The sequence below is a fragment of the Gasterosteus aculeatus genome, chromosome 17 (assembly GCF_964276395.1).
Source record: "Gasterosteus aculeatus chromosome 17, fGasAcu3.hap1.1, whole genome shotgun sequence".
NCBI classification, from domain to species: domain Eukaryota; kingdom Metazoa; phylum Chordata; class Actinopteri; order Perciformes; family Gasterosteidae; genus Gasterosteus; species Gasterosteus aculeatus.
Genome location: NC_135705.1, coordinates 18,515,704 through 18,543,320, shown reverse-complemented (window position 1 = coordinate 18,543,320; position 27,617 = coordinate 18,515,704). Strand labels below are relative to the sequence as shown.

At 45.7% G+C, this 27,617-nt stretch overlaps 3 protein-coding genes and 6 non-coding genes across 9 annotated transcripts in view; 2 read left to right on the top strand and 7 right to left on the bottom strand.

The window, feature by feature from the left end:
- The first annotated feature begins 1,233 nt into the window (after positions 1 to 1,233).
- Positions 1,234 to 6,846, top strand: LOC120835778 (uncharacterized). The gene is made up of 3 exons (XM_040204987.2): positions 1,234 to 1,518; positions 2,756 to 3,905; positions 4,704 to 6,846. Exons 2-3 carry the CDS (start codon positions 2,827 to 2,829, stop codon positions 4,870 to 4,872), a joined length of 1,248 nt encoding a protein of 415 aa, XP_040060921.1. The 5' UTR covers positions 1,234 to 1,518; positions 2,756 to 2,826; the 3' UTR covers positions 4,873 to 6,846.
- Positions 6,847 to 11,131: 4,285 nt separating this feature from the next.
- On the top strand, positions 11,132 to 21,952 carry elk4 (ETS transcription factor ELK4). Its single transcript, XM_040204077.2, has 6 exons — positions 11,132 to 11,453; positions 14,745 to 14,959; positions 15,753 to 16,505; positions 17,290 to 17,529; positions 19,740 to 19,859; positions 19,969 to 21,952. Exons 2-6 carry the CDS (start codon positions 14,753 to 14,755, stop codon positions 20,065 to 20,067), a joined length of 1,419 nt encoding a protein of 472 aa, XP_040060011.2. The 5' UTR covers positions 11,132 to 11,453; positions 14,745 to 14,752; the 3' UTR covers positions 20,068 to 21,952.
- Positions 21,953 to 22,279: 327 nt separating this feature from the next.
- The window catches only part of slc60a1a (solute carrier family 60 member 1a), a 118,045-nt gene continuing 112,707 nt past the window's right edge, over positions 22,280 to 27,617 (bottom strand). The window contains exons 7-10 of the mRNA XM_040204076.2: positions 24,195 to 24,342; positions 23,751 to 23,821; positions 23,516 to 23,636; positions 22,280 to 22,982 (exon numbers count right to left, since the gene is read on the bottom strand). Coding sequence (XP_040060010.2) covers positions 22,930 to 22,982; positions 23,516 to 23,636; positions 23,751 to 23,821; positions 24,195 to 24,342 — 393 coding nt within the window. The 3' untranslated portion in view covers positions 22,280 to 22,929. The remainder of the gene's footprint in view (positions 22,983 to 23,515; positions 23,637 to 23,750; positions 23,822 to 24,194; positions 24,343 to 27,617) is intronic.
- On the bottom strand, positions 25,197 to 25,269 carry trnaf-gaa (transfer RNA phenylalanine (anticodon GAA)). Its single transcript has one exon. It is a non-coding gene; the product is annotated as a tRNA-Phe (tRNA).
- Positions 26,007 to 26,079, bottom strand: trnaf-gaa (transfer RNA phenylalanine (anticodon GAA)). The gene has a single exon. It is a non-coding gene; the product is annotated as a tRNA-Phe (tRNA).
- On the bottom strand, positions 26,277 to 26,349 carry trnaf-gaa (transfer RNA phenylalanine (anticodon GAA)). The gene has a single exon. It is a non-coding gene; the product is annotated as a tRNA-Phe (tRNA).
- On the bottom strand, positions 26,547 to 26,619 carry trnaf-gaa (transfer RNA phenylalanine (anticodon GAA)). The gene has a single exon. It is a non-coding gene; the product is annotated as a tRNA-Phe (tRNA).
- On the bottom strand, positions 27,087 to 27,159 carry trnaf-gaa (transfer RNA phenylalanine (anticodon GAA)). Its single transcript has one exon. It is a non-coding gene; the product is annotated as a tRNA-Phe (tRNA).
- On the bottom strand, positions 27,357 to 27,429 carry trnaf-gaa (transfer RNA phenylalanine (anticodon GAA)). Its single transcript has one exon. It is a non-coding gene; the product is annotated as a tRNA-Phe (tRNA).

Sequence of the window (27,617 nt, the reverse complement as noted above, 5' to 3'; positions counted from 1 at the left end):
AGCTCATTTTTGGTGTATTTCTCAGAGAAAGGGCATTGAAACAGTGAGAAGGACAGGGGAGAGAAAGTCTCTCTTCCATAAACACCTGGTTCTGATTGGCTATTCAGAGGCAATCATAATAAAGTACATCAAAGAGACATGTTTATTTGGGATTTGAACAGCCACTTTGTGTCTGGGTCAAAATGACCCGCAACATCATCTTTGTATACAAACTGTGTGCAGACACTCCACGACACATCAAAGTGTCCAGATTTTACACAGCAGTTCATGACCCTAGATGAGGAAAAGTCAGAAAATTTCGTGGAAAAAAAGTAAGGATAACCTGCACTTTGGTCAACACAAAAATTGAAATGGGTCAAATTGACCCTAAACATAACATAAGGGTTAATAAATTGTATTTTATGAAACAACAAAGAACCCTTTGCAAGATGCATGTTCATTTAAAACAAATGAATTCAAACTGACTGAATTACTGCAAAGACCTCGGTTAGAAGCAGAAAATAGCTGCAGCATCGACTTAAATGGACTGATCGCAGCAGACTTTTGCCCCAAGGCCACGTGTACCAGCTTAATCCTGCAACGCCCCACATTGATGATGCATGTAAAGATCGAGACAACAAGCTGTCTAACAAACGGAGATAATATCTTCAGACATTTTCAGGTAAAGTGAATGCAATTTGTAGTTATGGATGTGTTGGACTCGTTGTATCCTAGCTTTCTATTGAGTATATTATTCAATTAATTTTATTTTGTATAGACCAAAAAATACAAATTTGCCTCAGAGTTTGCCTTTGGAGTAACAGAAATCAAAGTCTGTCGGAGTAAAATTTGACTGGAAAGCATTTTGATGTAGTTTATTTACTTGACCAGCAGAACAAAATCAAATAAGCATGAAAACCACACTGTACACTCTCGGTGGGAGAAGTTTAAAGACCAGTGTGTCACACAGCCACAAAAACACAATTTCTAATGGCTTATTTACATTCAGAAAAGCGTGAATTGAAGGCGAACAAAGCCTCCTCAAATAATTACATGGCGTAGTATATTCAAGTGTACTTCCTTCGGCATCAATATAAAAGCTAACGCTGTTGCATTACGTGGTGTTTACATTATTTCGCGTAGCCGCCGAAAGGGCCGCGCTGTACCGCGTCCAGTGGTTGTAACGCGATCCCCTCCGTCGACACATGGAGACAGAATTGATCGAGCGGCAACCAATCAGAGCGCTCCTTTTAGGGCGAGCCTCCGCCGCGCGCGGCCAATCGGAGCCGGGGAAACGGACCCGTGCCTCCGAGTTGTGCAGCAATGCCGTCACGTGACACTCGGAAAGGAGGAATGCCAACATGGACCCGTGGCAAGGACGGGGTGTGAGCGTGCGACGACAATAACACGACGGAGGGAGACGCTAAAAGAGGGAAGAGGGAGATATAAACACACGGAAAGAGCCCGACGACGTCGCCGCTTCTCCCCCCCCCCGCACCGCCGCCTCCTCCGGACCGAGCCTCCTCCGAACGACGCACGGTACGTCGAGACCGCGCGGCCCGTCCTGGTCGGACGGAGCAGAAAAGCATTAGCGCATTTGTTTGTGTCGTTCGCGGCGGGGTGCCGTGTTGTCGAGCGCTCCTTCGTCTGTTCATTTCCTTCCTCGAGCCCGGTCGGCTGGTGTTCCTCGCGGTGCACGCGGGGCCGCGTGCACCGCGTGCACCGCGTGGTGTCTGTCGCGCGGGGCCCTGCTGCGACATGTGCCCGCTGACAGCAGCAACAAACAGCCTCCCTGCGCGGGCGGGCGGGCGGGCGAGCAGCTCCTCGGATAAATACAACCGGAGGTCAGGCTGACGGGGGTCGTGCAACAAACTACAGACCGTCTTCAAAGATAAATACACGTACACATGCACGCAGCCAAATTATTTGCCGTTTCGTTTAATTTAAACTTTTGAATCTTTTTTTTTTTTTAACCACGGCTCACCATATTGTCCACATATGTATATTTCGTTAATCTCTACCTGACCAGCACCACAAATGGGGGGAAAAAAGCCCCCCTAAGAAGCTAAGTGAATTTTAAAAGGCTCATGGCAAATGTCTTCAAGAGGCCACTTTCTTCTCTCTAATGGCAAACTTGGCTTTAGCTCAAGGTGGGGTGAAGGCCGGACCCCCAGCTGGCCCGGGGTCTTTATGTCAATATGAGCTTTTGGTTTACCGATCATTTGCTAGAAAGATAGATTCACCACTTGGTACACTAACAACTCCAGGCTTAAATGAATGATGACCAAAAGAACAAAGAGGGCCTCGTGTCCAAATCTACTTTTAGAAACTGAAATGTTTTAGTTTCTATCGTGCCCATTCTTATTTACAGATACTTGTATTTGATCAAATTGCCACCAAAGTAAATGCAATTAGTCAAATGTTTTGTTACATTGATGTTTTCTCATTATGTGTCGGTTTGGCAAATCGTCTCATCAGTATTGTGATTTCCACCGTAGGACCTAACCTCTTGTCCATGGCTTAGAAAACATATATTTGTTTATTTTGTATCAAAGTGAAGAAATAGTCTTTTGACCCTTCAAGTAATTTAAATAGAATACACAAATGAAGTAGGACAAACAACCCATATTCAAATTGGCTTTCTGAGAACCTAGTGAACCAACGGGCTGTACAGTAAGTTACTTCTCTGCTGCCAGATGCTTGAAGTCACTGAGGCTCCTCGTGCACTCTTACTTTCTGCTGGGTAACACAGTCCAATCTCATGTTGCCCTTGCAGGTTGGTTTTTGGCATCGCACCCCTGGATAGTGTTTGCTCTCCATCCTCTCCGCTGCATTCGGCCGGGATCAATGGTGTCCCTCAGCAGCAGACCGCTGACCTCGGAGAATGATGTGTTCAGGGACAGCAGCATGTTCTCCCTCGGCCTGGTAGACGGAGCCTGCAGGATGGTGGGATGCTCGGCCTCCTGCGACGGCCCAGAGGTCGTGCAGCTGTGCGCCGTGCACAGTTTCAGCGCCGAGGAGGAAGGGGGGGACGAGGACGAAGACGATGACGCCGATGGGACGTGTCTGCATATTTTTCTAGGGGCAGAGGGGGAAGAGGAGCAGGCGAGACGGGAGCCTAAGCTTCTAGACTTCCCTTTCCCACCGTCTTCCCCGTTTTCCCCGAGCCTGGAGGACATCGACGAGTTCTTGAGGGAGAAGATGGAGGTGGTCAAAGAGGGGCTACTAGCCCCGAAGGAGGAGGCCTCCCCTCTAGCATGTAGTGGCTCCCCGTCCTCCGCTGCGCCGGCGGCTGCCCCCTCAGACACTTCTCGCGACCTGGAGACGGGCGCCCCTCCCTGCGCTTCAAACGCCCCTCAGAACGGGCCAAAGAGCCCGAGCCCAGCCGGCCTCTCCCCCTCCGCCCGAGCCAACCCGTCTCCCACCGCGAGCCCGCCGATGCTCCTGGGCGGTCCGCTGGTCCTCCAGCTACAGCCCCAACCTGTGGCCCGTTCACCGATGCCAGCGGGCTCGCCGCCCGCGGCCCAGAGTGGCCTTTGGCTCACCCATCTGGTCATGGGGCTCCAGGGTGCAGCCGGGCAAAATCTCACCCTGCTGGCTCCGCAGGGGACCTCCGCCACCACCGCCCTGCTGTCCCTGCACGGCGGAGACGCCAAGTCGCCCGACCAGAAGTACGTGAGGATCGCCCCGCTGCCCATCACCGTGAGGACTCTAGAGATCACGGGCGTGGCTGGGATGGGCGGCCCGAGCCTGTTGAAAGCCATGGCCCCCCGGGGGACCAGGCTGGGGCCTACGGAGAGGGTCCACAAGTGCTCCCACCCAGGCTGTGGGAAGATGTACACCAAGAGCAGCCACCTGAAAGCTCACTTCCGCCGCCACACGGGGGAGAAACCCTACACGTGTAGCTGGCCCGAGTGCGGCTGGAGGTACGTGAATTCAGAGTTTACGATTAAGGGCTAACCCCCCCCCCCCCCTCCTCTTACAGGGGGTTCCCCTACTGGTTCATGCAGTGGGCTGGTCGGGCCTTTCATGTACCAGCAAGATCATGAAACACGATCTACAAAGTCCAGTTGGCCTATTCGATCTATGAATATGAAGGGTTATCAGATACCTAAACCCTGCACAACTGTTTATGATGTAATCGTATGCTCTCCTGGGTAACGCTGCATGGAGGAGCGCCGAAATTTGAGACGGGTCAAACTTTGTTTGCCAGTTTCTCTGCACTGGTGGGTTCATTGCTTTGTTTCACCCAATGCGAATGCTGGTCTGACCCTTAGTTGTGAATACCTTTGTGCCCCATGCTAGTGGACCGGTTGCACCATCTAAAGTTATTGCCTGGACAAATACGGTAGCAAGCGTGAGCAATTTAGATTTTTTTTTTTTATGAGTTATCTTTATGATAAATGTCACTTATAGAGATAAATGTGTTTTTTATTCCATTTAGGAAACATTTAAGGGCATTATATTGGACATAAACAATTACGTTGGTGAAACCAGGAGGGTCAAACCATTATTATTCTAGTCTGACAGTAAAAAGATAATTCCTCGACGTTCATAAGGACCAACGAGTATTCTACCTATAGGGAGCCTTAGAAATCCCGCTGTGTGTGTATTATTCAACGACACGACGGGCTGAACGATGTCTCTATTGAGGCCTTTGTCCGCTTCACGAAACCAATCGGTAGATAAATGTGCTCTTAATGTGGACATCTCTCTTCTGTCAGGTTCTCCCGCTCCGACGAGCTGTCCCGCCACCGGCGCTCCCACTCCGGCGTCAAGCCCTACGAGTGCTCGCTGTGCGAAAAGAAGTTTGCCCGCAGCGACCACCTATCCAAACACACCAAGGTGCACCGCAGCTCCAGGCCCGGCAGGATTATCAGAGCCACCGTGTGAGACGCCCTCTGCCGGCCCCTGGCCCCCGCCATGTCATGCACACCCCACCCCGCCTGGCTTTTGGGAAGGGGGGGGGGGGGGGGGGGGGCGGGGTTCCCGGGCCTCCGTTGGGACTTTTGGTGCTTTCACTAACAGAACATTCAGAAGAATGGTGAGAGGTTTCCCCACACACGTTTTGCATCTTTCTTCCGAGTGGCTCTACTGAGCTGCCACCTCAGGAAAAAGTCAGCTGAAAGTGGATTTCTTGGCCTGTGTGTGTACACACACACACACACACACACACACACACACACACACACACACACACACACACACACTGTCACATTCTTACAGAGGCCCCTCTTGCAACCACTGATCACACTACGGTGGCTTCCAGCAACAGGAGAATATCTAATTCTGTAAATTCTACTTTTGTGATTGGCCTCGTTCCCCAAAGCTAAACTTCCGGGTCAACACAGAGAAAGCTTTTTTTACTTTGTGAAAGTAATGTGTTCTACCCGCATGGACGCCGATCGCTGGAAGTGTGAAATTGTGATTATGTCTGAATTGGGCCCAGCAGGGGGGGGGATCCTAGCTTCGTTGTTATTACCGCTCTTTTGGACCCGTATGCCTTTTTTTTCACGGCCCCAGTACGCACTAATCTTTACTGAAGCCTTTGTCCGTTTCATGAAATGAACCTCACTTGATCCCGCTGTTATCATATGACTGCCCTTATTTAACTGTGATTTGTGAACGGGGGGGGGGCAGGGGGGGGGGGGGGGCGCCAAACCAGAAAACCCTGTTCTGGCCTGTTCGAGAACATGAAAGCTACACCCGCGTGCGTGACACTTTATAAGCTCGTTGTTGTCTGAAGTTCTCTCAGAATCCGCGTGCTGCCCAGTAAGCACTCGGCCCGTATGTTACATTTGACTCCACGGTGCAGAAGTCTCTCTCATTTACAGTACCAGGTACTGTAAGCATTTCTCTCTGATATAGCAACAATAAAAGCTAGAAAAATAGTTTTAAACTGCTGGAAAGGCAGCTAACATCTACTCAATTCTCCTTATTAGCGTAGTCCTTATAAAGTGTACTGGACATTAAGGATAAAGTTAACATGTACCGCTTTTAACTTTTATAGAGATGTTATTTGTTTTTTTTATTGGCGAGGATTATTAATCAATCAGTGCATTAAGCTATCGAGTCGTGTTCCCAGAGAGGATTTTTTTTGTCCGTTGTGAGTTTTTTGATTGTAGCGTGATCAATCTGTGGAATGTCAGACTGATTACGGTCCGGGATCTGAAATCCCACTAACAAACCGTTAAGCCGAGTCTGCCGGTTTCAAGTGCACTTGCGTTAGTGGAAGGCGAGAAATCAAGTCCTTTTGCTCTTATGGCAGTTCCATAACAAGTTTTGGAACCATCAAAAAGCCAAACAATGTATAGAAAATAGTGAAAGAAAGTTAGTGAGTTGCTACTATGATTTCCTCTTTGATCTCTGGATTTGGTGATTGTTAATCCACCAGTTCTTCACACCATGTATTCACGTAACCGGATTGTGTTGGTCCAAAAAACCTTAACTTGGCTCGAGCAACACGGGTGCTTTTTTGTTGTTGTTGTTGTTGTTGATTCTACCCAAAAGTAGAGCACTTCTGCATGTAGCACTTGGCAATAACCGTCACCTCTCTGTCTGTTAGCATTATGGATATGTTAGGTTTCATAATAAACAAAAAACCAGGCTTAGCAATGTAGAAACCCGCTGAACGCAGACAGACAGGCGGGCGTGTTGATCTGTCTGAACCGGTGCTGTCTTTGTGTCTGAGCCTTGCCGGGCTGCTTCTACTGACCTACATCCAGACCCGTGTTCCCTAATCATCATCCAATGTTCTCTCTCTTCTCTACTGTGTATCTGGTTGAACACAGGTGTCTTTTTTTTTTTTGTAATACCAGATATACTATTTTCCTATTTGCAAAAAATAAAAAAAGCCAAAAATGAAAATGCTTCGCTTTGCTGTCATTTGATTTGATGCTTCCTGAAGACAACAGTTACCGTGGTTACCGGAGCAGAATAAGCTAATTGTCAATTAACCTATATACTTGTTTTGGGAAAACCGAATTATTTTGCACAATTAAATGAGTAAACCGTGGGTCTGAATGCATTTCATGTGCCAAGTTTCTGTCTAGATTGTCGCAGAGTAATGAATTGTGGGTAATCTCATCAGGCAATGTCCACAGAAATACAAGCTGGATTCAAATTGTCAAACTTGCCCCGCAAGTAGTCTAAGCGGCCGCCATGATATGTTTGAATTCTCTAATGCGAAGGAAAGGAGCTGCAACGCTTCCTTAATTAGCTCCCTTAGCATAGAAACCACTAGACCATCCTTTACCAAAGGAAAGGAGATAATTCCGTCCCACGATTCCTTGCGGCGGCAATATTTAAATAGTGACGCATCATTCAGCCTCACGAGAAACGCAGATCATGTGAGTAGCATTACTCCTTTATGTTGCAGCCTTGTTAATAAAGTAATTGTTTAAACCTGGTTGTTTGTCATCTGCATGACTGATGCCTTCGTTTAAGTAAATTCATTTTTCATTGTATAGCCCAAAATCGCAAAATACAAATTTGCCTCAGAGGGCTTTACAGTCTGCACACGTGAGAGTTCCTGACCCGTGTCGGGGTTTTGGGACAGAGGTCTGACCGCGGCAGTCAGGTGCATCAGAGGAGGAATCAGGCTCTGGTTTTCTGGCGGTCGGGGCTCCCTGCTGTGTTGAGCGCCTGCAGGAAACTGGGACTGGTCGTTGGCCTCCTTTCCTGGTTGCTCGCTCACACTGCCGCCGACCCCGGGGGCTCGAGGCAGCCGGAGAGGGGCCGCTCATCTGATTCATCCTGTGTTTGGATTCCTAAACTGCGGCTGAGGCGGGCGTCTGAAGACAAAAGAGGGCCGGGTCGGGGGGGGCGGAGGGAAGAGGAGGGGGGGGGGTTTCCTGTTAGAAATGGAACGTGGCCACAGGCTGTAATGTAATAACAGCAGCTAACAACAGTTCCTGTTGGACAGAGAACAGAACTTGTGTTTGAAGTGAGGAATAGTGCTGCCTTTAAAACCTGCTCTTTGATCATGGCCAGGAAGTCATTAATCTTTTAGTTTAGGAGCCTGTCCCTCCTCAATTAATCAGAAAAGGATTTAGGAAAATACAATAAATGGTTTTCTGAGGAAAGCATAAGGCTGGAGCGGAGGACTATGTGCGAGTATTCAAGAGAAAGGGCTTGTAGTTGTGAATTCTAAACTAGCTGCAGCTCTCCTCAGCCGTCCCCACGCGCTTCAGCCTCGTGGTTCTTGTCTTACAGCCCAGAACTTCCACATGCACCAAATGGAAGACACACAGTTTCAGTTGCTTGAGAGCCAAATGCTTCCCTGTGAAGCTGGCCGAGACCAAACACAGCCAATAGATTAGATTAGATTCAACTTTATTGTCATTGCACAGGGTACAAGTACTGAGGCAAAGAAATGCAGTTTAACAGCCAACCAGAAGTGCAAAAAGTGCAGAGTATGTGCATATATAAAGTGTAATAAGTGAACGAATAGATATGTACACTAAGAAATGGTTATGCAATATGAACAGTAAGAAGTGGATATGCGAGAATATATACATATATATATATATATATATATATATATATATATATATATATATATATATATATATATATATATATAGATATATAGATATATATATAGATATGCTTACCGAGGGGACATGTGAGTCCCGGGGGCCAAAACACAAAATTCATCCATGTTGCTTTAAAAGGGGCCGCGTCATGCTTATTTTCAGGCTCATATTTGGGGTTTCTACTACAACACCTGCTTTATTGTTTCATTTATCTTGTGCCGTCAGCCTGAATAAACCTGTATTCACCCGCCTGTGTCTTTAAGGCCCCTCCCAAAAAAGCCCAGTCTCTTATGAATGGCTAGTGAAAAGAAATTGCTAAAATGTTACGCCGGAGCACTTTGCTGCAACATTTAACATTACCACGGCAACGCCTTTAGTACAATTGTGAGAATTTACTTTTATACATTTTACCCCCTGATTTAAAAGTCGGAGTTCCTTCCCTCATTAGATGAGAATTAATCGTCAAATAATTTTCTTGTTTCTCTAGAAACAGCTTCAATGGCAAAATGAAATATTTGATCAATAAATCTGTGTAATGCTTTTCTTTCTGTGTAAATGTAGTGGCTGAGCTGAACACACGTTACATTGTTTACCTTTTATTCATGTGTCCGTCTTCATTCATCAACATATGGTTGAGATGAGTTAAGGCCTTTGTCCGCTCCAGATACTATTGTTAGATAAGAACTTATTTATCATTGTGACACTTACTTACATACGGTGGTATGCTGCCACTTAGTGGTTAATCTGAACATAAACTTCCCAGACTATTTGATTTTGCTCATCACATAGAATCTATGTCATAGATTAATCACTACAATTCAATTCAGTTCACTTTAATTTATTTTTAATGTAGCCAAAAACCAAAAATGTATCTAAGTGGGCTTTACAGTCTGTGCAGATGCGACATCCTGTGTGACGGAGCCCGTAGTTGGACAAAAGAACCCCCCACAAAAAAAACCTTTGATACGGTGAAAAATGGAAGAAACCCCAGGGAGGGGTCCCTCTATCTGGGGGGCCAGAAGCTCAATGAGATTCATCATGATTCTTAGTTGGAAAGAAAAAAAAGGGGACAATCAAATGATCAATTGCCCAAACTCATCATTTTTAGGCAGATTAAGCCAGTGGTTCGCAAACTGGGGGTCCCAACCCCTGGGGAGGGGGGGTGCGGTGGGCTGACGAAGGGGTCGCGGCTTCATTACCAACCTGAAAACACACAACTACAGTAAAAAAAAAAAAAAAAGTGAAAGCATAACAGACATGAGGACTTAAATGTGTTCAAACCACGCCGCCCCCGTGCAGCTCAGGTTACAAGCGGACAAGCCCAGCAAAGAGGCAGAGAGAGGGAGAGAAAGAAAGAGAGGGGAGGGAGGGAGAGAGAGAGGGAGAGAAAGAGAGGGAGAGAAAGAGAGAGAGAAAGAAAGAAAGGGAAGAAAGAGACGAGCAGCTTCAGAAAGACTGCAAAAAACACAGTGCGACACACAAAGAATGGTTTGAGCTCCTGTTAAAAGTTGAAATAAGTTTTTCCACTGGTCCCAATTTGAAGTAAATTTACTTGAAAATATCTTTACAAAATGTAATAAAACTGTTAAGTGGAAACGTAAAGTGATATGTACTTGTTCTATAAATAAAACACTTTTTATAAAGCGTTTATTATAATTCCATTAATTGAAAAAAAGAAGTAACAACCCTCCAATGTCCCCGTATCCTCAAAGGGCCCTGACAGAAAAGGTTTGGGAACACCTGGATTAAGAAATTCTGTTTATCTTTCACCTTGGATTTAACAGTACTCAAGTTTTTAATAACCCTACAACTAAAAGACAGTACTTCAGCATCCAGCTGCAGGCCAGCTCCCACCAGCACGGCAGAGTGCACAGTAAGCAATTGCATTTTACAACAAAACCAACAAACAAGCGGAAATGTTATTGCAACAGATCAATACAATAGATAATTTCTACTGCAACTACTAAATGCAGTAAAATACCTTGAAATAAGTGGATAACAGATATACTGCATACACGGCAGGTGCTAATCGCATTTCAACAGGAAACCATAAAACCTGACCAACTTTATAGATATTCATAATTTGTCTGAATCATTCACCGAATAAATAATAAGGGGCGATAAAATTGTTGTTTTGATTCATTTTGAAATTGTAAAAAATAAAAAAGATCTTTGGCTTCAAATATTGCAGCAACACGTTTAAAACCACGAGCCTACTCTGGAGGGGTTAATTGTAGCTGAAACTTTGTGATTATGTAGAGTAACAACAAAATGATAAACATCAAAACTAGAGAAACAAGACGGAAGTGATCTCAGCGTGAGTTTGATGACACATTTCAGATACTCTAAAACATCGGAATTTTGAATGACACAGACAAACAGGTGGTATTTATTTTCTGTGGGGGGATGAGAGAACACGCGATCTGTTTTAACGGGTGAAACACTGCAGGCTCTGTGGACCTACCCGAAATAAAATGTAATATCACAGGAGAAAGTCGTGTTGTCACTGAGTGCTTTTAGATGTTAGGATAATATTTCGAATTATAAAACTAAAAAATGCAATCTCTTGCCTGCACTGCGACATTGCTTGTAAAATAAGGAGTGGCATGTTTCTACATGAAGGCATATCGCCTACCAACTCTCAGATCTCCTGTTTTATCCTCAAACGAACGCCTTCAGACCACTTAGGGTCATGGCGGATGCTGGTTTTGAGATCTACGAGGGACATTGAATGCGACATTGTTTCCTGTTTAAGGGTCTATCGACTGTACCAGCCAAACCAGCACTTTAATGTATTTTATGTTGGGGCATTTTCTCCACACTCAGTATGAAACTGGCTTCCTGAGCTTTGGTCCGATAAAAAGCTTACCGGCAATGTTTTGGGAATATTTCGACGCGGCTCCACGCCTCGGGAATTCAGCGGGCGGCACGAGCGAGGTAATGTTAGCAGGCAAGCTAACGCGAAGCTAGCTGACAGCTAACGTAGACCTGCGGCTAACGTCACAGTTCACGTTCAGCGTCAATGCCTCGATTCGTTCTTTTTATTTCTTCCCCGATTGTTTAACTCACACGCGCGCTAAACACGACTGCGGCCCGTGAGGTCCACGCGTGTACGGCACTCTGTGTGGAGGCAACCGGGAGTCCGTGTTGACGGTAACGAAATGAACGTTGTCATCAACAAGTGGTCGCTTGTCTTGACGGCGCACCGCGCGGGGGCGGCCGGGCTGACGGCACCGACCAGCCGCTCCGCTCCGAGCGTTCATGCGCCCTGATGGTGGCCGTTATGTGAATACTTGCACCCGGCTGCGGTTATCTCAGTGGGTAACGTGTGTCGGGCGTTGCGTAACGTCCATTGGTAATCTTCTCGTTCTCCCCCCCCGACGCTGTCCTATTTTTGTCCCAATATCCGGGGTTTTAACGTGACAGTTTGGGACAGATTGTGTCGGGTGGGGGGGTCTTCAACTCAGCAGGTCTGGATGAGTCAGGGCAGATTTACTCGTCCCCATAAGACGCTTACACGCACGCACGCACGCGCGCACGCGCGTATTCCAACGAGATGTTGCACACAAACGCCGCACGGGCAGAAGTGGGCCAGTCGTAGGCGTCCCCGCGCGTGCAGCTCCCATCCGCCGGGCTCGCGTGGACCGGTTGTCGAGTAGCGGCCCTAAACCAGATCACAGAAAAACACATCGTCACAACCAGTGGAGACGCTGGGCTTTTTTAATATGGACAACTGGGTCGGAACACGAGCCACCTCGCCAGAACACTTGCGGCGAGGCCCGTGTTGCCTTTACGGACCTGTTCACTCACAAGTTGTTTTTGTTTTTGTGTTCGTGTGAACTGTTGTTTTTTTTGCCTCCTGAACATCGCCCTGGCAACAAGAGACACGTGGCTGTAGCCTGTAGAGCCCCACGCCCCTCTGAGTGACGGCAGTTTCATGAGAGGGGAAAAACATATTACTGATGGGCCCTAATGTTGCCCTCACCTGGACACAGCGTTATCAATTTCACCTGTGCTTATCCCAACAAGGACAGGTGTTCCAGCGAGTCCATAGTGATCGGGTTAAATGTCTGCCCGTTAAAGGCCCACCGTCAGGCTCTTGTTCGTCGCCTCCCCACCCACCAGATGTGAACGCGACGGAACCTTGACAGGAAGCAGGTGTTCCTCCTGTGAGACAGCAGGACGAGGAGCTCTGAAGCTGCTACCAAGACAACGACCCTACGTGATACTTAGTAGTGACCGATGTTTCTAAAAATACTAGGGCTGTCGACATTCGCCCGTTAACCTATGCGATTAATGTGGCCGAGAATAATGCGACGAAATATTTGAACGCAGTTAACGCAACTTTGTTTACTTCCAGTATTCAAGTGTGCCAGAAGTAAACAAAGTTGACCCCGAAAACGAAATTGCTGCTAGCGGCAGTCCGTTAAATCGAAGAGAGCAAGTCGGTAGCTAATGACGGAGAGAGCTTTTTGCTTTGGAAGTCAAACAAACGGAGGTACGACATAGCTGCTGCTAGGCTAAGCTAGCTGCTAGGCTACTTCCATCTCAACATCTACCCTGCAGAGGACCACCACTCTGTCAGTAAACAAACGGACAAACAAAAAACCTTTTAATCTCTGTTATTGTATTTCAAAGTGTGCGACGAATTAGTCATTTTAAAAGCATCTATTGACAGGCCTAAAAGAATAACCATCACGTGACCCCCTTCAGCGAGGCCCCCAGCTGAGGTAACATGTCCGGATTGAGACAGTCCAAAGGGGGACGCACCAGTGTCCTCATGCCCGTATCTTATTCCAGGGGCAGATTAGATTAGTCTCCTGAGGTCGCTAAACGTCTCCTACCCTATAACAATCCAATGCAGTAACACATACGCCATGGACGTGTCAATAAAGGCACGAAGCTCTGTGAGGAGGTGCAAACAGCCAAAGTGAAAACAATTGATGTCACGAGGAAAATAAATATATAAGGGCTGCAACAAAGCCTCTCAAAAATATCTAAGAATATAAGAAATAATATAAGAAAATTGCTAGATGTTGGTAGGGTCTTAACTGAGATCAGGATAGTAATTAATTCCCTACCGTGAAACTCAAGCATGGTTAACTACATAATGGGAACACCTAGTACATCTAACTGTGACTGTTAGAGTCACAATGAAAGCTGGTTATCTGTCAGGGATTTGGTTCGGCTTGTTCTTTTCCACTGTCAAAGTAATGCTGCATGATTTGCTATGTATTCTACAATTTTCTACAGTAAAAAGAAAAATTCACAGGCCTGCAGTATTTTGCAAGTTCATTTAAACGGTTGTTTTTTTGTGAAGAGCTCAGGGACGTTTGTAACGATAATTCATGGCTTTTATATTTACTGTAGTATTGTCCGCATGTCAAGTTTACGACCCTCACAGGGCGTTTTCTGAATGGCTTTCCTTGGCCAATGTGGTTTGTATTAACGTCTCCGTGAAAGTAATTTTCTCCCTATCATTATGGGGGGGGGGGGGGGGGGCATTTCTTTTTCATGGCCCTGGTGTTTTTATGTTCTTTACAATCCAGATGTGAGTGATATATATATTTGGCCTCGAGCCGGCCGAGCAACATCACAGTCCCATTCTCTCTTGGTGTCCTTGAAAGGGAAAAAGAAAGGCTTGAAAATTAGGTGTGGTTTTCTTTTTTTTCTGGATTAGCATAAATGACTTCACCGCATTTCGGTATTGTTGACCTAACGAGAATGGTACCGCTTGTTTCCGCCGCCCCAGCTCATCAGGGGATTCATTTACGCTCTGGGCTCAAGAACAAAGGAAATGTCCTTCATCCAGCTGTTCATGAAACCGCTGGTTTAGCTCGTAAGGGCGCTCGGTGCAACAAACGCCGTTGCCCTCATGGGATGCACGCATTCCACGAGGACAACGGAGCTCGTACCAAGCGCCGCATCCGGGCTCGTAAAAACCGCCTCTAATTCCTTCTCAGTTGAATAACCATCACAGCAAACATTGCACGTTTCTGCCCGTATTTTAAGGAATCCGGCAGTCTTTGAGGTTTGACGGGATGTTTGGGCTTTTTAAAGATACTACCAGGGTGACTGCGGTCAAGTCTTTTCATAGAGTCGCAAAGGGACTCTATGCTCATCAAGTTCAGAAATACCACTCATGAGTACGAATGTGCTTTGGGTCCTCAAGTCAGTGGATTTATCTCCACTCTAATTTCTGTTTTTTAATTTACCCATTTCTTTCAGTGAGAGACATGGACAACTCGGTCACCCTGTGGCAGTTCCTTCTCCAGCTCCTACTGGATTCCAGCAATGACCAGCTGATCTGCTGGACCAATGAGGAAGGGGAGTTTAAACTGCTGCAGGCGGAGGAGGTGGCCCGGCTGTGGGGAGCCCGCAAGAACAAGCCCAACATGAACTATGACAAACTCAGCAGGGCTCTCAGATACTACTACGACAAGGTAAAGCACCGCGACGCGTCTTCCCTCACACAATGTGGTTTTCTTTCATTTCCACGAGAATCCTGATTAAAGACAATAACGTCGCCTGGATCCAACTTTGTCAAACGTCAGAACCAATCACAGCGCTTTCACTGTTGTTTCTGTTTGATGTTGGTCTCTTTGCTCAGAACATTATCAGAAAACAACCAATCTGAGCAGTTCATTGAACAACGATGTAGCTGGCCACTGTTGGTTCAGTCTCCCTGGTAGCGTGCATACATGAGACTGTCCGAAAGCCAAATCCAGTACAGTAACCTTTTTGACCTTCGGGCATTTCGGCAGTCAGTTAGTCAGACTTTTGGGGAGAACAATCAAAAGATCGTAGTTATAAAGGCTTGAGGTTTCATCACACAACGTAGATACGGTGTGGCGGTCAAACATGGTTAAGTTTGTCTAAGTTTGTGCAGGAAAATTCCTTCCTTTCTTTTTCTCTTTGCACCGGCACCACACAGGTTAACGGCTTCATCTCAGTGACATGCGGAATGGAGGCAGAGAGCTGTCTGTCTCCCACTCTGCTCGCGGTTTGGCAGCAGCGCAGCGTGACCTCGTTCTGAGCGCGGCTGCGCTGCTCCGTTTTGGCCCCAGCATGAGCGGCTGCTCGCTTGTCACGGGCGGAGCGGACGGAGCTGTCCCACGCACAAAGCCTTTTTCATGAGCTCTTTTTTTAACCCTCGGGACACTGCATGTTGTGCCACTAAATGAGACATTTATTTTTGAGTGTAAACCAACATGTCCATCTTTCTGCTTCTTGCAGAACATCATAAAGAAGGTGAACGGCCAGAAGTTTGTGTATCGCTTCGTGTCCTATCCTGACATACTCAAAGGAGAGGTCCCTACCCAAACGGAGGGCGGCGATGCGGGCGCAGGGGGCACCCCTCAGCTCTCAAAGCGGGGCGACGGCACCCCGCAGGAGGGAGAGTCGGGTGACCGCAGCAGCACAGCCGCTCTGGGCTCCAGCAACAAGCAGTCGAACCGCAACGACTACATCCACTCCGGCCTGTACACCTCCTTTACCCTCAACTCGCTGCAAAACGGCCGCCAGCTCTTCAAGTCCATCAAAATAGAGAACCCAGCGGAGAGGTTCTCCGACAAGAGGGGTCCCGCCGCCTCGGCCCGGGAGCCGTCGCCGCAGCAGCCGGCTGCGTTGCCGTCCGTCATCAAGTTTGGGAACACTCCTCCGAAGCTGGCGCCAGCGCAGCTGGCTCAGGCCGCCGTGGAGCCAAGCCTGGTGTCCAACTACCTGGATTCCCTGCGAGCTCTGCCTCCGAGGGCCGGGGACATCCGCCCACACTCCTCCCTGACGTCCCAGGCCGTCTACTTGTTCGAGCACGTCCGCCCGGCGGAGCCCGCGTTCGGCCTGCCGGACCTGATCTCGGCCAGCCCGTCAGCGAGCCTCGTCCCCGACTCCTCCCAGGAGCTGGTGATCGACAGCGACATGGAGTCGGGATCTTCTCAGCCCGCAAACAATCAGGCAGCGGATCACTCCGACGCTCAGGCCCATGAGAAGGCGAGTGCACATACCAACGCGGCTCACACAACACCACTTAAAGTAATTCTTATTATTTAAAAGGCCCAGAAAAGCTGTAATCTTCACGCACCTAGATGAACAAATACAAATGTGTGGGGATATTTTACTCAATTGGCTTTTTGAGTCGATTAAATTAAATCAGAAGAAGTATAGTGTATGTGTATAGTGTATAGTTTTTTCAACTATACACCTGGGCAATATATTTTTATCCACATGGAAAAAGAAGAAACAAATCCTGGTTAATTATAAATTAAAAATTAAGGCGAACACGGCAGCATGCCAAATGCCAAAAGCACAAAGCAAATGCCTCTTTTACACTCTCAGCAGACAGTTGTGTTTCTTAGTGCAATATTAGTTTTTCTTTCGCTCTTGTTTGGTTTTTAACACCTGAGAGAAACACAGCTGCTGAAAGTGAAACTGTTTTCACCCGCTATTGTCTGACTGTCTGTTCTGCTGTTTGGTGCTGAAAGTGTTTGTAAGTGTTTTTTAGTGCAGAGAATAATTTCCCTATGGGTTTTTAACAAAGGACACTTTCTGTTGTTCTTCTTCTAGTTACAGGCAATAAAAAATTGTTCCACTCCGACTTACATTTGACCGTGGCACTGCCAAATTGTACCAGATTAAATTAGAATCATCCAGATTAGCAGATGTTCTGATGCTGTTATACTGCACATAGAGCACACAAATACCTCATGTTGACGCGGATATTAAAGGGAATGAAGGAAGCGCATGTTGAATTTGTCATCCGTCTGTTGTCCCCCAGCCGGGCAGTGACGTGGGTTTGTCTGGAGACGAGGCCAGTCTGCTCGACGCTGAGACCAGCTCGTCGTCACCGAGCAGCAGCACCACGCTCAGCACTCTGTGCCTGGGGAAGTCCCGCAAGCCGCCGAAAATCCTGCAGATCAGCCCCCCGACTCTGCTGGTCACCGCCTCCGACTTCTCCCCCATGAACCTCTGCAGCCCGTCTCTGCCGACAGCCTCTCTCACACCAGCAGTGCTGCAGGTGAGAGCGCGCCGACTCCCCCTCATATGGGGGCTGTTTTGTTGACACAAATATAGTTAAAAAACAACGCGGGTCAGAAGTGATCGAGCGAGTTAGAATAAGAAAATAGTAACACTTCTGGGTAAGTTATTGTTCACTGTTCAAAGTACATGTTATATATTGCCATGCTAGGGAATTTTGTGAATATGAAATATGGCTTTTAGAAAAACATACCAGCATTGGGGTCATTGTGTTTTGTGTTATTGCATTCTGTAATAACTATAGCTGTCAACGACGTGGCAAATGCGTTTTTTTTCAACATGGATCAGATGTGTCCCTAATTTTCACCCAATCACATGATTGTTTTTGTTCTTTATTTTTAACAGATTTGCAAAAATTTGCAAAAAACTGTTTTCACTTTGTCATTATGGGTTGTTGTGTGTAGAATGTTGAGGAAAATAATAAATTTAATCCATTTTGGAATAAGGCTGTAACATAACAAAATGTGGAAAAAGTGAAGCGCTGTGAACACTTTCCGGATGCACAGTATGTACACATTGTATGCAAGAAAAGCATGCACGAAAACAATGCAAACTTCACATTGATCTGATCTGTAATGTTACAAACATTTTTGGGAAGTTCAGGAGTATTGTGACTACATACTGTGTGTGTGTGGCGGGTACAATAGTATTGAACACATCACCATTTTTCTCAGTAAATATATTTCTAAAGGTGTAAATGACATGAAATTCATACATGTAAAGACATCCAAACAAATAAGTTCAGAAATGAAGTTATGTGTAATAAAATGGAATGACACAGGAAGAAAGAATTGAACACATGACAAAGGGAGGTGCAAAAAGGCACAGAAAGCCAAGACACGAGCTGTAGTTCAGTAATAAGAAAGTAGACTGGCCACACACAGGTGCTGCTCGCGAGGGTTCTGACAGAGTGAAAGGGATTATTAGAAGAGTTATCAAAAAGTCGACTTGTGGAGAGCTTCAGAAATACCTGGAATTAGCAGGTACAATTTGTTTAAAAAAAAACAACAACAATAAGTAAATCACTCAAGACCATTGAGTGCAGTGAGTATTGAGTATGACTATTACTGAAGAGAAAGTATGTTGATGCTCCTGTCTGGCCAGATGAGAGCGAAACTGAACTGTGTATGCAAATCAAATGGCACGGCACCAAAAACCAACAAACAGTGAGGTTATATATATATATATATATATATATATATATAATATTTACAGTAATATATATATATATATATATATATATATTATTTTGTTCACGTTATGGTTGGAAATGAGGCCAACATTTTATTGGTTATAGATGTTGAAAAATTTGCATTGCATTTGCCAATCCAGCCAACTCAGGGGAGTCTAAACCCCCCCCCCCCCACAAATGTGGAGCGATCCACAAACAATTGCAGTGTGATCCACCAACAAATACATACAAATGCTGAAATATATTCGTAATTTCTTTATGTGTGCATTGGAATTTGTGAATTCTTCTGCGTGCATTTGTGAGTCAAACGTATTTGTAAGTGACCCCATATGATACCGACGTAACTAAAATGTGTATATCTGTAGAAAAAACCCTGAGTGGGGAAACGGCTGTGAATGACGGGCAGCAGGTTTACAGTGTGGACAGAACACAGCGTGGCACAGAGCAGCGATACTGACCAGCAGGTGGCAGCAGTGCAGCAGCAACCTGAAGCCCGGCTCTTCTCCTGTTTTTGTGGCGTTCAATGGTTCTCGGTCATTCTGTCGGCCCCATGACTGTTTTTTTACTACTAGCAGAATTTAGAAGTCGAATTAGGCTTGCTGGTTCAGACAATGCTCTTTTTTTATTCAGAAGGTCATGTTTTATCACAAGATTCAAACTGCTGGTCCCACATGAACGAGTTCCTGTGTTCTGTCTCTGATTGGCTTTAAAGCATGAGATCAACATTGATGTTTGCGGGTGAAAGCCGCTGGTAGCTCATGTGCAGCATCTTCAATGTTGACACACAATTCACAGAATTCAATAAACCAGCTCACGAGAGTTTATTATTCTAATTTAGGTCAAGGTCAATGTAATTTACACGTTTGTTTTATTGACGTGTGCCGGCTTGATGAACAGATGAACAAATGCGATGCTCTTTGGGTGCTGTACTTAGAACACACCAAACCTGAACATCTGTAATACACCAACATCTGCCATCTGTGTGTCTCCCCCGGCAGACTCCCACTCTCCTGCTGACCCCCAGCCCTCTGCTGTCCAACATCCACTTCTGGAGCACGCTCAGTCCAGTGGCCCCCGTCAGCCCGGCGACGCGACGCCAGGGAGCCCACCTGTTTCAAGTTAGTACATCACACTCTCTCTTCTTCTTCTTCTTCTCTCCGTCTGTGTGTGTGTGTGTGTGCGCCTGTATGTGTCCAAAGCGTCCTAACACACACTGCTCTCTTCCAGTTCCCGTCCGTCCTCAACCCTCAGTTCCAGATCCCCATGCACAGCATGGATGGGACCAACACGCCCGGCCCCATTACCCCAGACCCTCAGAAGACATAGGGCCCCCCCCCGTCACACACACTCACACACTCAGACAGACGCACACCATCCCTTACGTCAAAGACTAAGACGTTGGAGCTCAGTCGTTGGCATTCCTCATCACTTTGGTGCTCCCCGCCGCCGAGGTCACACTACAATCAACCATCAGAGTGCGGAGGGAAGCCGGAGCCCGACGGTAACCAGTTTGGTTTGTCTTTGGAACCTTTGCACCCTGTCGGACACCGTCCTGCACTCCACACAGGTGGCGCATGTGGATCGGACCTGCGGCCACGTCAATCTGCTCGGTTCGTGGACACGCAGACCAGACGTCTAAATCGTTCCTTTTATAGAATTTCCTTCTCGTCTTGTGTGGCAGCGTTAATGGAACAAACAGACTTCGGTTTGTTTCTGCTGACGATGCTTCTGTTCCTTCTGTGCTCCGTTGTGTCGCTTGCAGCGTTGGTGAAGTTGATGTTGTTATTTTCTTAGAATCTCAGATGGAACCTTCAAATCAATGTGGCTAAACTCTCGACAGTTTAGCCTTAACCTTTGTCAAGCCTTAGCCATTGGACACATGTCAAAAAGACCCAGAGCGCCTCCCTTTCCCTAGAAGCCATGGAAGGGTCACAACTGTTTTATAAACAACTTTTTAAAGCCATAAGTAAAAATAAAACCTACTTGTTTACATGACGCTAGGAAAGAAAACACAGGTTTCTTTACCCAAGTGTCCCTTTCTAACCCAGGGATGGATGACCCCCCCCCCCCCCTCCTCAGCCTGCAGTCTGTCACATTGATATACGGTGCCTTCTATCTTGATGCCATGTCTTTGACCAAACGAGAGCCCCACAAAGCTTGGGGCTGTTTTATTGCACGTCGCAGGGCATTCGATGCGCTGCATTGCATGAATGTACATGCAGACAATATGCAGAGCGCGTGAATCTAATCGGGCCACGTTCTTCGAGTAGGCCGCCATGTTTCAGATCGCTTACGAGTGAGTGACTGCAGATCTACTCAAAGTATATAGATATAAAACCATTGTGTTATCTTTGTGTCATCTTTCACTTTCCTGTAACACCAATAATATAAGATTGATTTCTATTTTTGTAACGGCCAGATGGTTAGACGTTGAGTATTTTGGGCTCCTCTTCGTGCATGTGTGTTTCCTCATGTGGTTTTCCTCTGGTGTATTCGGGAGGCGACTGCCCCACGCTGGCATTGGCCATTTTTTGGGAACCAAGGCCTTATGGGGAGGAACCTAAATCTATGTTTTATATGTAAAATGTTTTGATAGTGTCGATGTCGTACGTGCAAATGTCGTGATGGAGCGTTTGCACTAGTGTTGGATTCTGTCGCTTTTCTACGACTCTGATTTCCTCTTTGATCTGCTTACTGAGATATGTATTTTTTCCCAAAGGGAGGATAACGTTATGCACTTCGTATTTTATACAGTAAATCTGACCTTTTACAATATATAGCAAGCCATTGAAAAGATTTGTGATTAGGCACTACCACAAAATATTTATTTTTTTGAATTTATACTAAAGCCCAATAGAATTGGCAGCTTGTATTGCATTTTTGCAGTAACTTTGAGCAACTGTTGAATGTTGATTTAATAACAAGAATAGCTAATAAACCCCCCAAAGCCCATCTGAACCGTCCCTCCACTCGGTATTTTATTAGTATATTTCTTCATTGTACATCCTGATGATTTTTTCCCCTCAACTTGCCCTGAAATGTAAAAATCTCCTTTTGAAAAAGAAAGCTTTTACTTTGTTCTGTTTGTTCGATGCTTTTTCAGATGTTTACAAGCTGCTTGTCTTAAGTGGCATATTGATGTTTGAGAGGTGTAGAAGACTTGTTTATGACGGAAGAGACCAGTGAGACCAATAAAAGATCTCTTCCATAAGCCGTCTGCGTATTCTGCTCTTGTATCGTATTTTAGTTCATTGACGATGGGACATAAATCGAGGAGTCGTCGTACGAGGCCACTCGGATCGCTCTGAGTCGAGCAGAACTGCATCATTAAAGGTTCTTTTGACTCAAGCTGCAGGGGACCTGCCTGAATGGACCCTCGTGCCTCATTTGCTTTATTGCACTTAGAGGACGAGAACAAAAATGGCTGCGTAAAAAAACTACCTGTAATACTGTTTCACACTTTCACTGAGTTAAACTGTTTAATCAGCATCGATCCTGATCATCACTACTAAATAATGGATTGTCTTGATGCCAAGCCTTCAGATTCCAATTTATTTACATTGACTTGTTTATTGTCATACAAATATCAACACAAACATGATTGTTTTCTGTATACCATATACTTCTTTGCATAATCTGGAGTATGTCAAAGATTAGCAACAATACTCACTTTGGTGCAATTTCTTTCTGTGTTCAGTAAGGCAAGAAAGTAGCATTTATTTGCTCCACAGGGCGAGCACGAGAAAAGGACTCGAACATTTTGAAGCTAGATTGAAAGATTGATCGAGTTAAATGCGTGATTTGACTTGTCCTTAAGGGTCGTAGTGTCAGTATGTCAGTATTTCATCATAGACTAATCATAGGACAGACTTCCAGCATTCGTAATTCAACCTCGCCAAATAATGACATGTGCATTATTAAATCACGTTGCCAAAATGATTAAGTTTAAAAATTGGTGAAAAAAAAAAAAAAAGTGGTGTTGTGGGATCAAGGGCTTTGTAGAGAACTGGCCCATCCAGCGAGCTGCTCGTTGATCGTCGGGCTCGAGTGTGGCTTTTTTTTTTAGGTGAAGAAATGAGGGGGTGATGCTCCTGTTCCTTGGCTCCCTCTCCGTCGTCCACAGCAGAGCCGCTCGGCCATTCTTCTCCTCTGGACGCGCCCCTCTGTCTCTCGGGGGAATCTCTTGCATCAGGAACCCCCCGTCTGAGGTTTCTCCTTCATGTCCGTGCTTTGAGGCGAATCTGAGAATAAAGCGGTGTTGGTTAGTTCCACTCAGCAGGGACGTCGATACGAAATGAAGCTGGCATTTACACAAAACCATTAACAAGCAACGCACCTTCGCATCGCGACCTTTACCTCACAGCCATTTGGCTCTTAACAATGTGCAATGTATTCCTATTGATTCTGCAGCAACATGTGGTTAGTTTGTTGCTTTTTCCTCACTAATTTGACAAAATAAAAGATGCAGAGAGCACAAACTACTACATCACCAATGCCAGACGTATGTCAATATTTAGTGAGCTATAGGTCCAAAATGAAACAAAAGCTTATTTGATACTTAGAGAAGAATGTTTTCAAGGTTGTCACGGTAACATTTTAAATCAAAATTCTAATTGACGACCATATTTTTTAGCTGAAGGTCTTAAGACAGGTTATCAATCAATACATTGAAAAAAACAACAGCAGCAAAAGAGATTTACTAGCTGATTGCACAGACTCTTATTATTCCCAACAAAGTGCAGTAATCCTCTCTCTCTGCCTGACATGCGTTTACCTGTGAGGCAGTTTTTGTGGACCCGCTGTACAAGGAGGAGCAGCAGGAACAGGCTGAAGGCAATGAATGATGATATTGTACAACACAACAGGAAAGTGTAACTGCCCTGACTGTGGATCACCTGCAGGAAGACAAATGCAAACAGATACGGAGATTTTATTTCAAATGACTAGCAATCAACTAGCAATCGACTCTGGAAAGTAGTGTAGTGACAGAACGCCGAAGGATGTCTCACCGATCCAACAAGCAGCTGCATCACCATCTCTCCTGTGCTGGCACTGGTCACCAGGACAGTTGTGGCACAACCTTCAACACACAAGGAAGAAATGATCTATCAAGGAATAATTCAAATAACTATGTGTGGTTCATGCACCGCTAGCAATGCAAAAGTTACAGAGATGGAGTTTGTGCTTAATGGTAAAGTTAGTATTACATAAAGTATTATTAATCCCCATGGGGATATTATTCTCTGCATTTAACCCATCCCACCCAGTGGGGGCAGTGTGCTGCCGTGAAGGCGCCCAGGAGCAGTTAGGTGTCTTGCTCAGGGACACTTTGACGCGGGACATCGAGCACTTAGGGTTCAAACCATCAACCCGGCAGTTGCCGGCGAACTCTCTCTACTCCGTGCGCCACGTTCACCCCAGAATGTGTGGTCAGAATGTGTGTGTCGGTTTACCTTTGTAGTCTAGCATGTCCTCTGTAAAGGCCAGCAGAGATGGGAACACACTACTAATGCACAGTCCCAAAGCGCAGGTACCGATAAAGAGAAACACATGGCTGGTGTAGAAGATCAGCAACAGGCACTGCACTAATATGACTCCCACCTGAAAGAACAAGAGACAGCATGATAGTGAATTATTATTATTCGTGACAATATTATTTAATGAACAAAAGTTGGACTTTTACAGGAAAAACAACAACACAGTTAGAAATGATTGTAGAACATTGAAATATTGACTACAAAATGAAACAATCGTCGAATCCAGATTTATTGAGATTCACTATTGGTGTTCAGTTCTGTCTTTGAAATAAAAAAATTCCACTAATGTATTTTGCAGTTTAGAGCAGGTGGCAGTCCATTGTCCACCTGGTGTGAATCTTTTTCCTCGTTTTTAAGAAAACAAAAATCCTAAAATGGGGGGGGGGGGGGGGGGGGGGCGTCTGTTGCAGATGTAAAGAACATTTTCTACATTCATACATTTATAACCATTCAGGAAAATAGATTTTAAAGGAACTGTGAGATTAAATGTGAATCCATTTAGAAAAAAAAAGAACCATTAGAGGTTTCAATTATTTTTGATATATTTGAGTAAGGGAAAAATCAAGAGACTAGTGCAGCTTCTGTCAGCATCGATGGGGGAAGCAGCTGAAAAGGCTAAATGTCAAGCTCACATATAGCAAGGACAATGGCCGAAACCCAGGATTGAACCAGGGACCTTCAGATCTTCAGTCTGACGCTCTCCCAACGAAGCTATTTCGGCACAAAACAGAGGTATTTCGGCACAAAAAAGTGAGTTGGAGTAGCACAGACTACATGAAAAGGATAAGCTACAATTTGTAGGGACCATCGAGAGGCTTTTGCATTTTCTGTCAGCATTGATGGGGGAAGAAGCTCAAAAGGTATGGATTTCTGTCCTCGGCAATGCTAAATGTCAAGCTCACATATAGCAAGGTGAATTGCCGAAACCCGGGATTGAACCAGGGACCTTCAGATCTTCAGTCTGACGCTCTCCCAACTGAGCTATTTCGGCACAAAACAGAGGTATTTCGGCACAAAAAAGTGAGTTGGAGTAGCACAGACTACATGAAAAGGATAAGCTACAATTTGTAGGAACCATCGAGAGGCTTTTGCAACTTCCCTTAACATGGATAGCGAAAGCAGCTGAAAAGGTGTGGATTTCTGTCCTTGGCAATGCTAAATGTCAAGCTCACGTATAGCAAGGACAATTGCCGAAACCCGGGATTGAACAATGGACCTTCAGATCTTCAGTCTGACGCTATCCCAACTGAGCTATTTCGGCACAAAACAGAGGTATTTCGGCACAAAAAAGTGAGTTGGAGTAGCACAGACTACATGAAAAGGATAAGCTACAATTTGTAGGGACCATCGAGAGACTTTTGCAACTTCCCTTAACATGGATAGCGAAAGCAGCTGAAAAGGTGTGGATTTCTGTCCTTGGCAATGCTAAATGTCAAGCTCACGTATAGCAAGGACAATTGCCGAAACCCGGGATTGAACAATGGACCTTCAGATCTTCAGTCTGACGCTATCCCAACTGAGCTATTTCGGCACAAAACAGAGGTATTTCGGCACAAAAAAGTGAGTTGGAGTAGCACAGACTACATGAAAAGGATAAGCTACAATTTGTAGGGACCATCGAGAGACTTTTGCAACTTCCCTTAACATGGATAGCGAAAGCAGCTGAAAAGGTGTGGATTTCTGTCCTCGGCAATGCTAAATGTAAAGCTCACATATAGCAAGGACAATTGCCGAAACCCGGGATTGAACCAGGGACCTTCAGATCTTCAGTCTGACGCTCTCCCAACTGAGCTATTTCGGCACAAAACAGAGGTATTTCGGCACAAAAAAGTGAGTTGGAGTAGCACAGACTACATGAAAAGGATAAGCTACAATTTGTAGGGACCATCGAGAGGCTTTTGCATTTTCTGTCAGCATTGATGGGGGAAGCAGCTGAAAAGGCATGGATTTCTGTCCTCGGCAATGCTAAATGTAAAGCTCACATATAGCAAGGACAATTGCCGAAACCCGGGATTGAACCAGGGACCTTCAGATCTTCAGTCTGACGCTCTCCCAACTGAGCTATTTCGGCACAAAACAGAGCTATTTCGGCACAAAAAAGTGAGTTGGAGTAGCACAGACTACATGAAAAGGATAAGCTACAATTTGTAGGGACCATCGAGAGGCTTTTGCAACTTCCCTTAACATGGATAGCGAAAGCAGCTGAAAAGGCGTGGATTTCTGTCCTTGGCAATGCTAAATGTCAAGCTCACGTATAGCAAGGACAATTGCCGAAACCCGGGATTGAACCAGGGACCTTCAGATCTTCAGTCTGACGCTCTCCCAACTGAGCTATTTCGGCACAAAACAGAGGTATTTCGGCACAAAAAAGTGAGTTGGAGTAGCACAGACTACATGAAAAGGATAAGCTACAATTTGTAGGAACCATCGAGAGGCTTTTGCAACTTCCCTTAACATGGATAGCGAAAGCAGCTGAAAAGGTGTGGATTTCTGTCCTTGGCAATGCTAAATGTCAAGCTAACGTATAGCAAGGAAAATTGCCGAAACCCGGGATTGAACAAGGGACCTTCAGATCTTCAGTCTGACGCTATCCCAACTGAGCTATTTCGGCACAAAACAGAGGTATTTCGGCACAAAAAAGTGAGTTGGAGTAGCACAGACTACATGAAAAGGATAAGGTACAATTTGTAGGGACCATCGAGAGACTTTTGCAACTTCCCTTAACATGGATAGCGAAAGCAGCTGAAAAGGTGTGGATTTCTGTCCTCGGCAATGCTAAATGTAAAGCTCACATATAGCAAGGACAATTGCCGAAACCCGGGATTGAACCAGGGACCTTCAGATCTTCAGTCTGACGCTCTCCCAACTGAGCTATTTCGGCACAAAACAGAGGTATTTCGGCACAAAAAAGTGAGTTGGAGTAGCACAGACTACATGAAAAGGATAAGCTACAATTTGTAGGGACCATCGAGAGGCTTTTGCATTTTCTGTCAGCATTGATGGGGGAAGCAGCTGAAAAGGCATGGATTTCTGTCCTCGGCAATGCTAAATGTAAAGCTCACATATAGCAAGGACAATTGCCGAAACCCGGGATTGAACCAGGGACCTTCAGATCTTCAGTCTGACGCTCTCCCAACTGAGCTATTTCGGCACAAAACAGAGCTATTTCGGCACAAAAAAGTGAGTTGGAGTAGCACAGACTACATGAAAAGGATAAGCTACAATTTGTAGGGACCATCGAGAGGCTTTTGCAACTTCCCTTAACATGGATAGCGAAAGCAGCTGAAAAGGCGTGGATTTCTGTCCTTGGCAATGCTAAATGTCAAGCTCACGTATAGC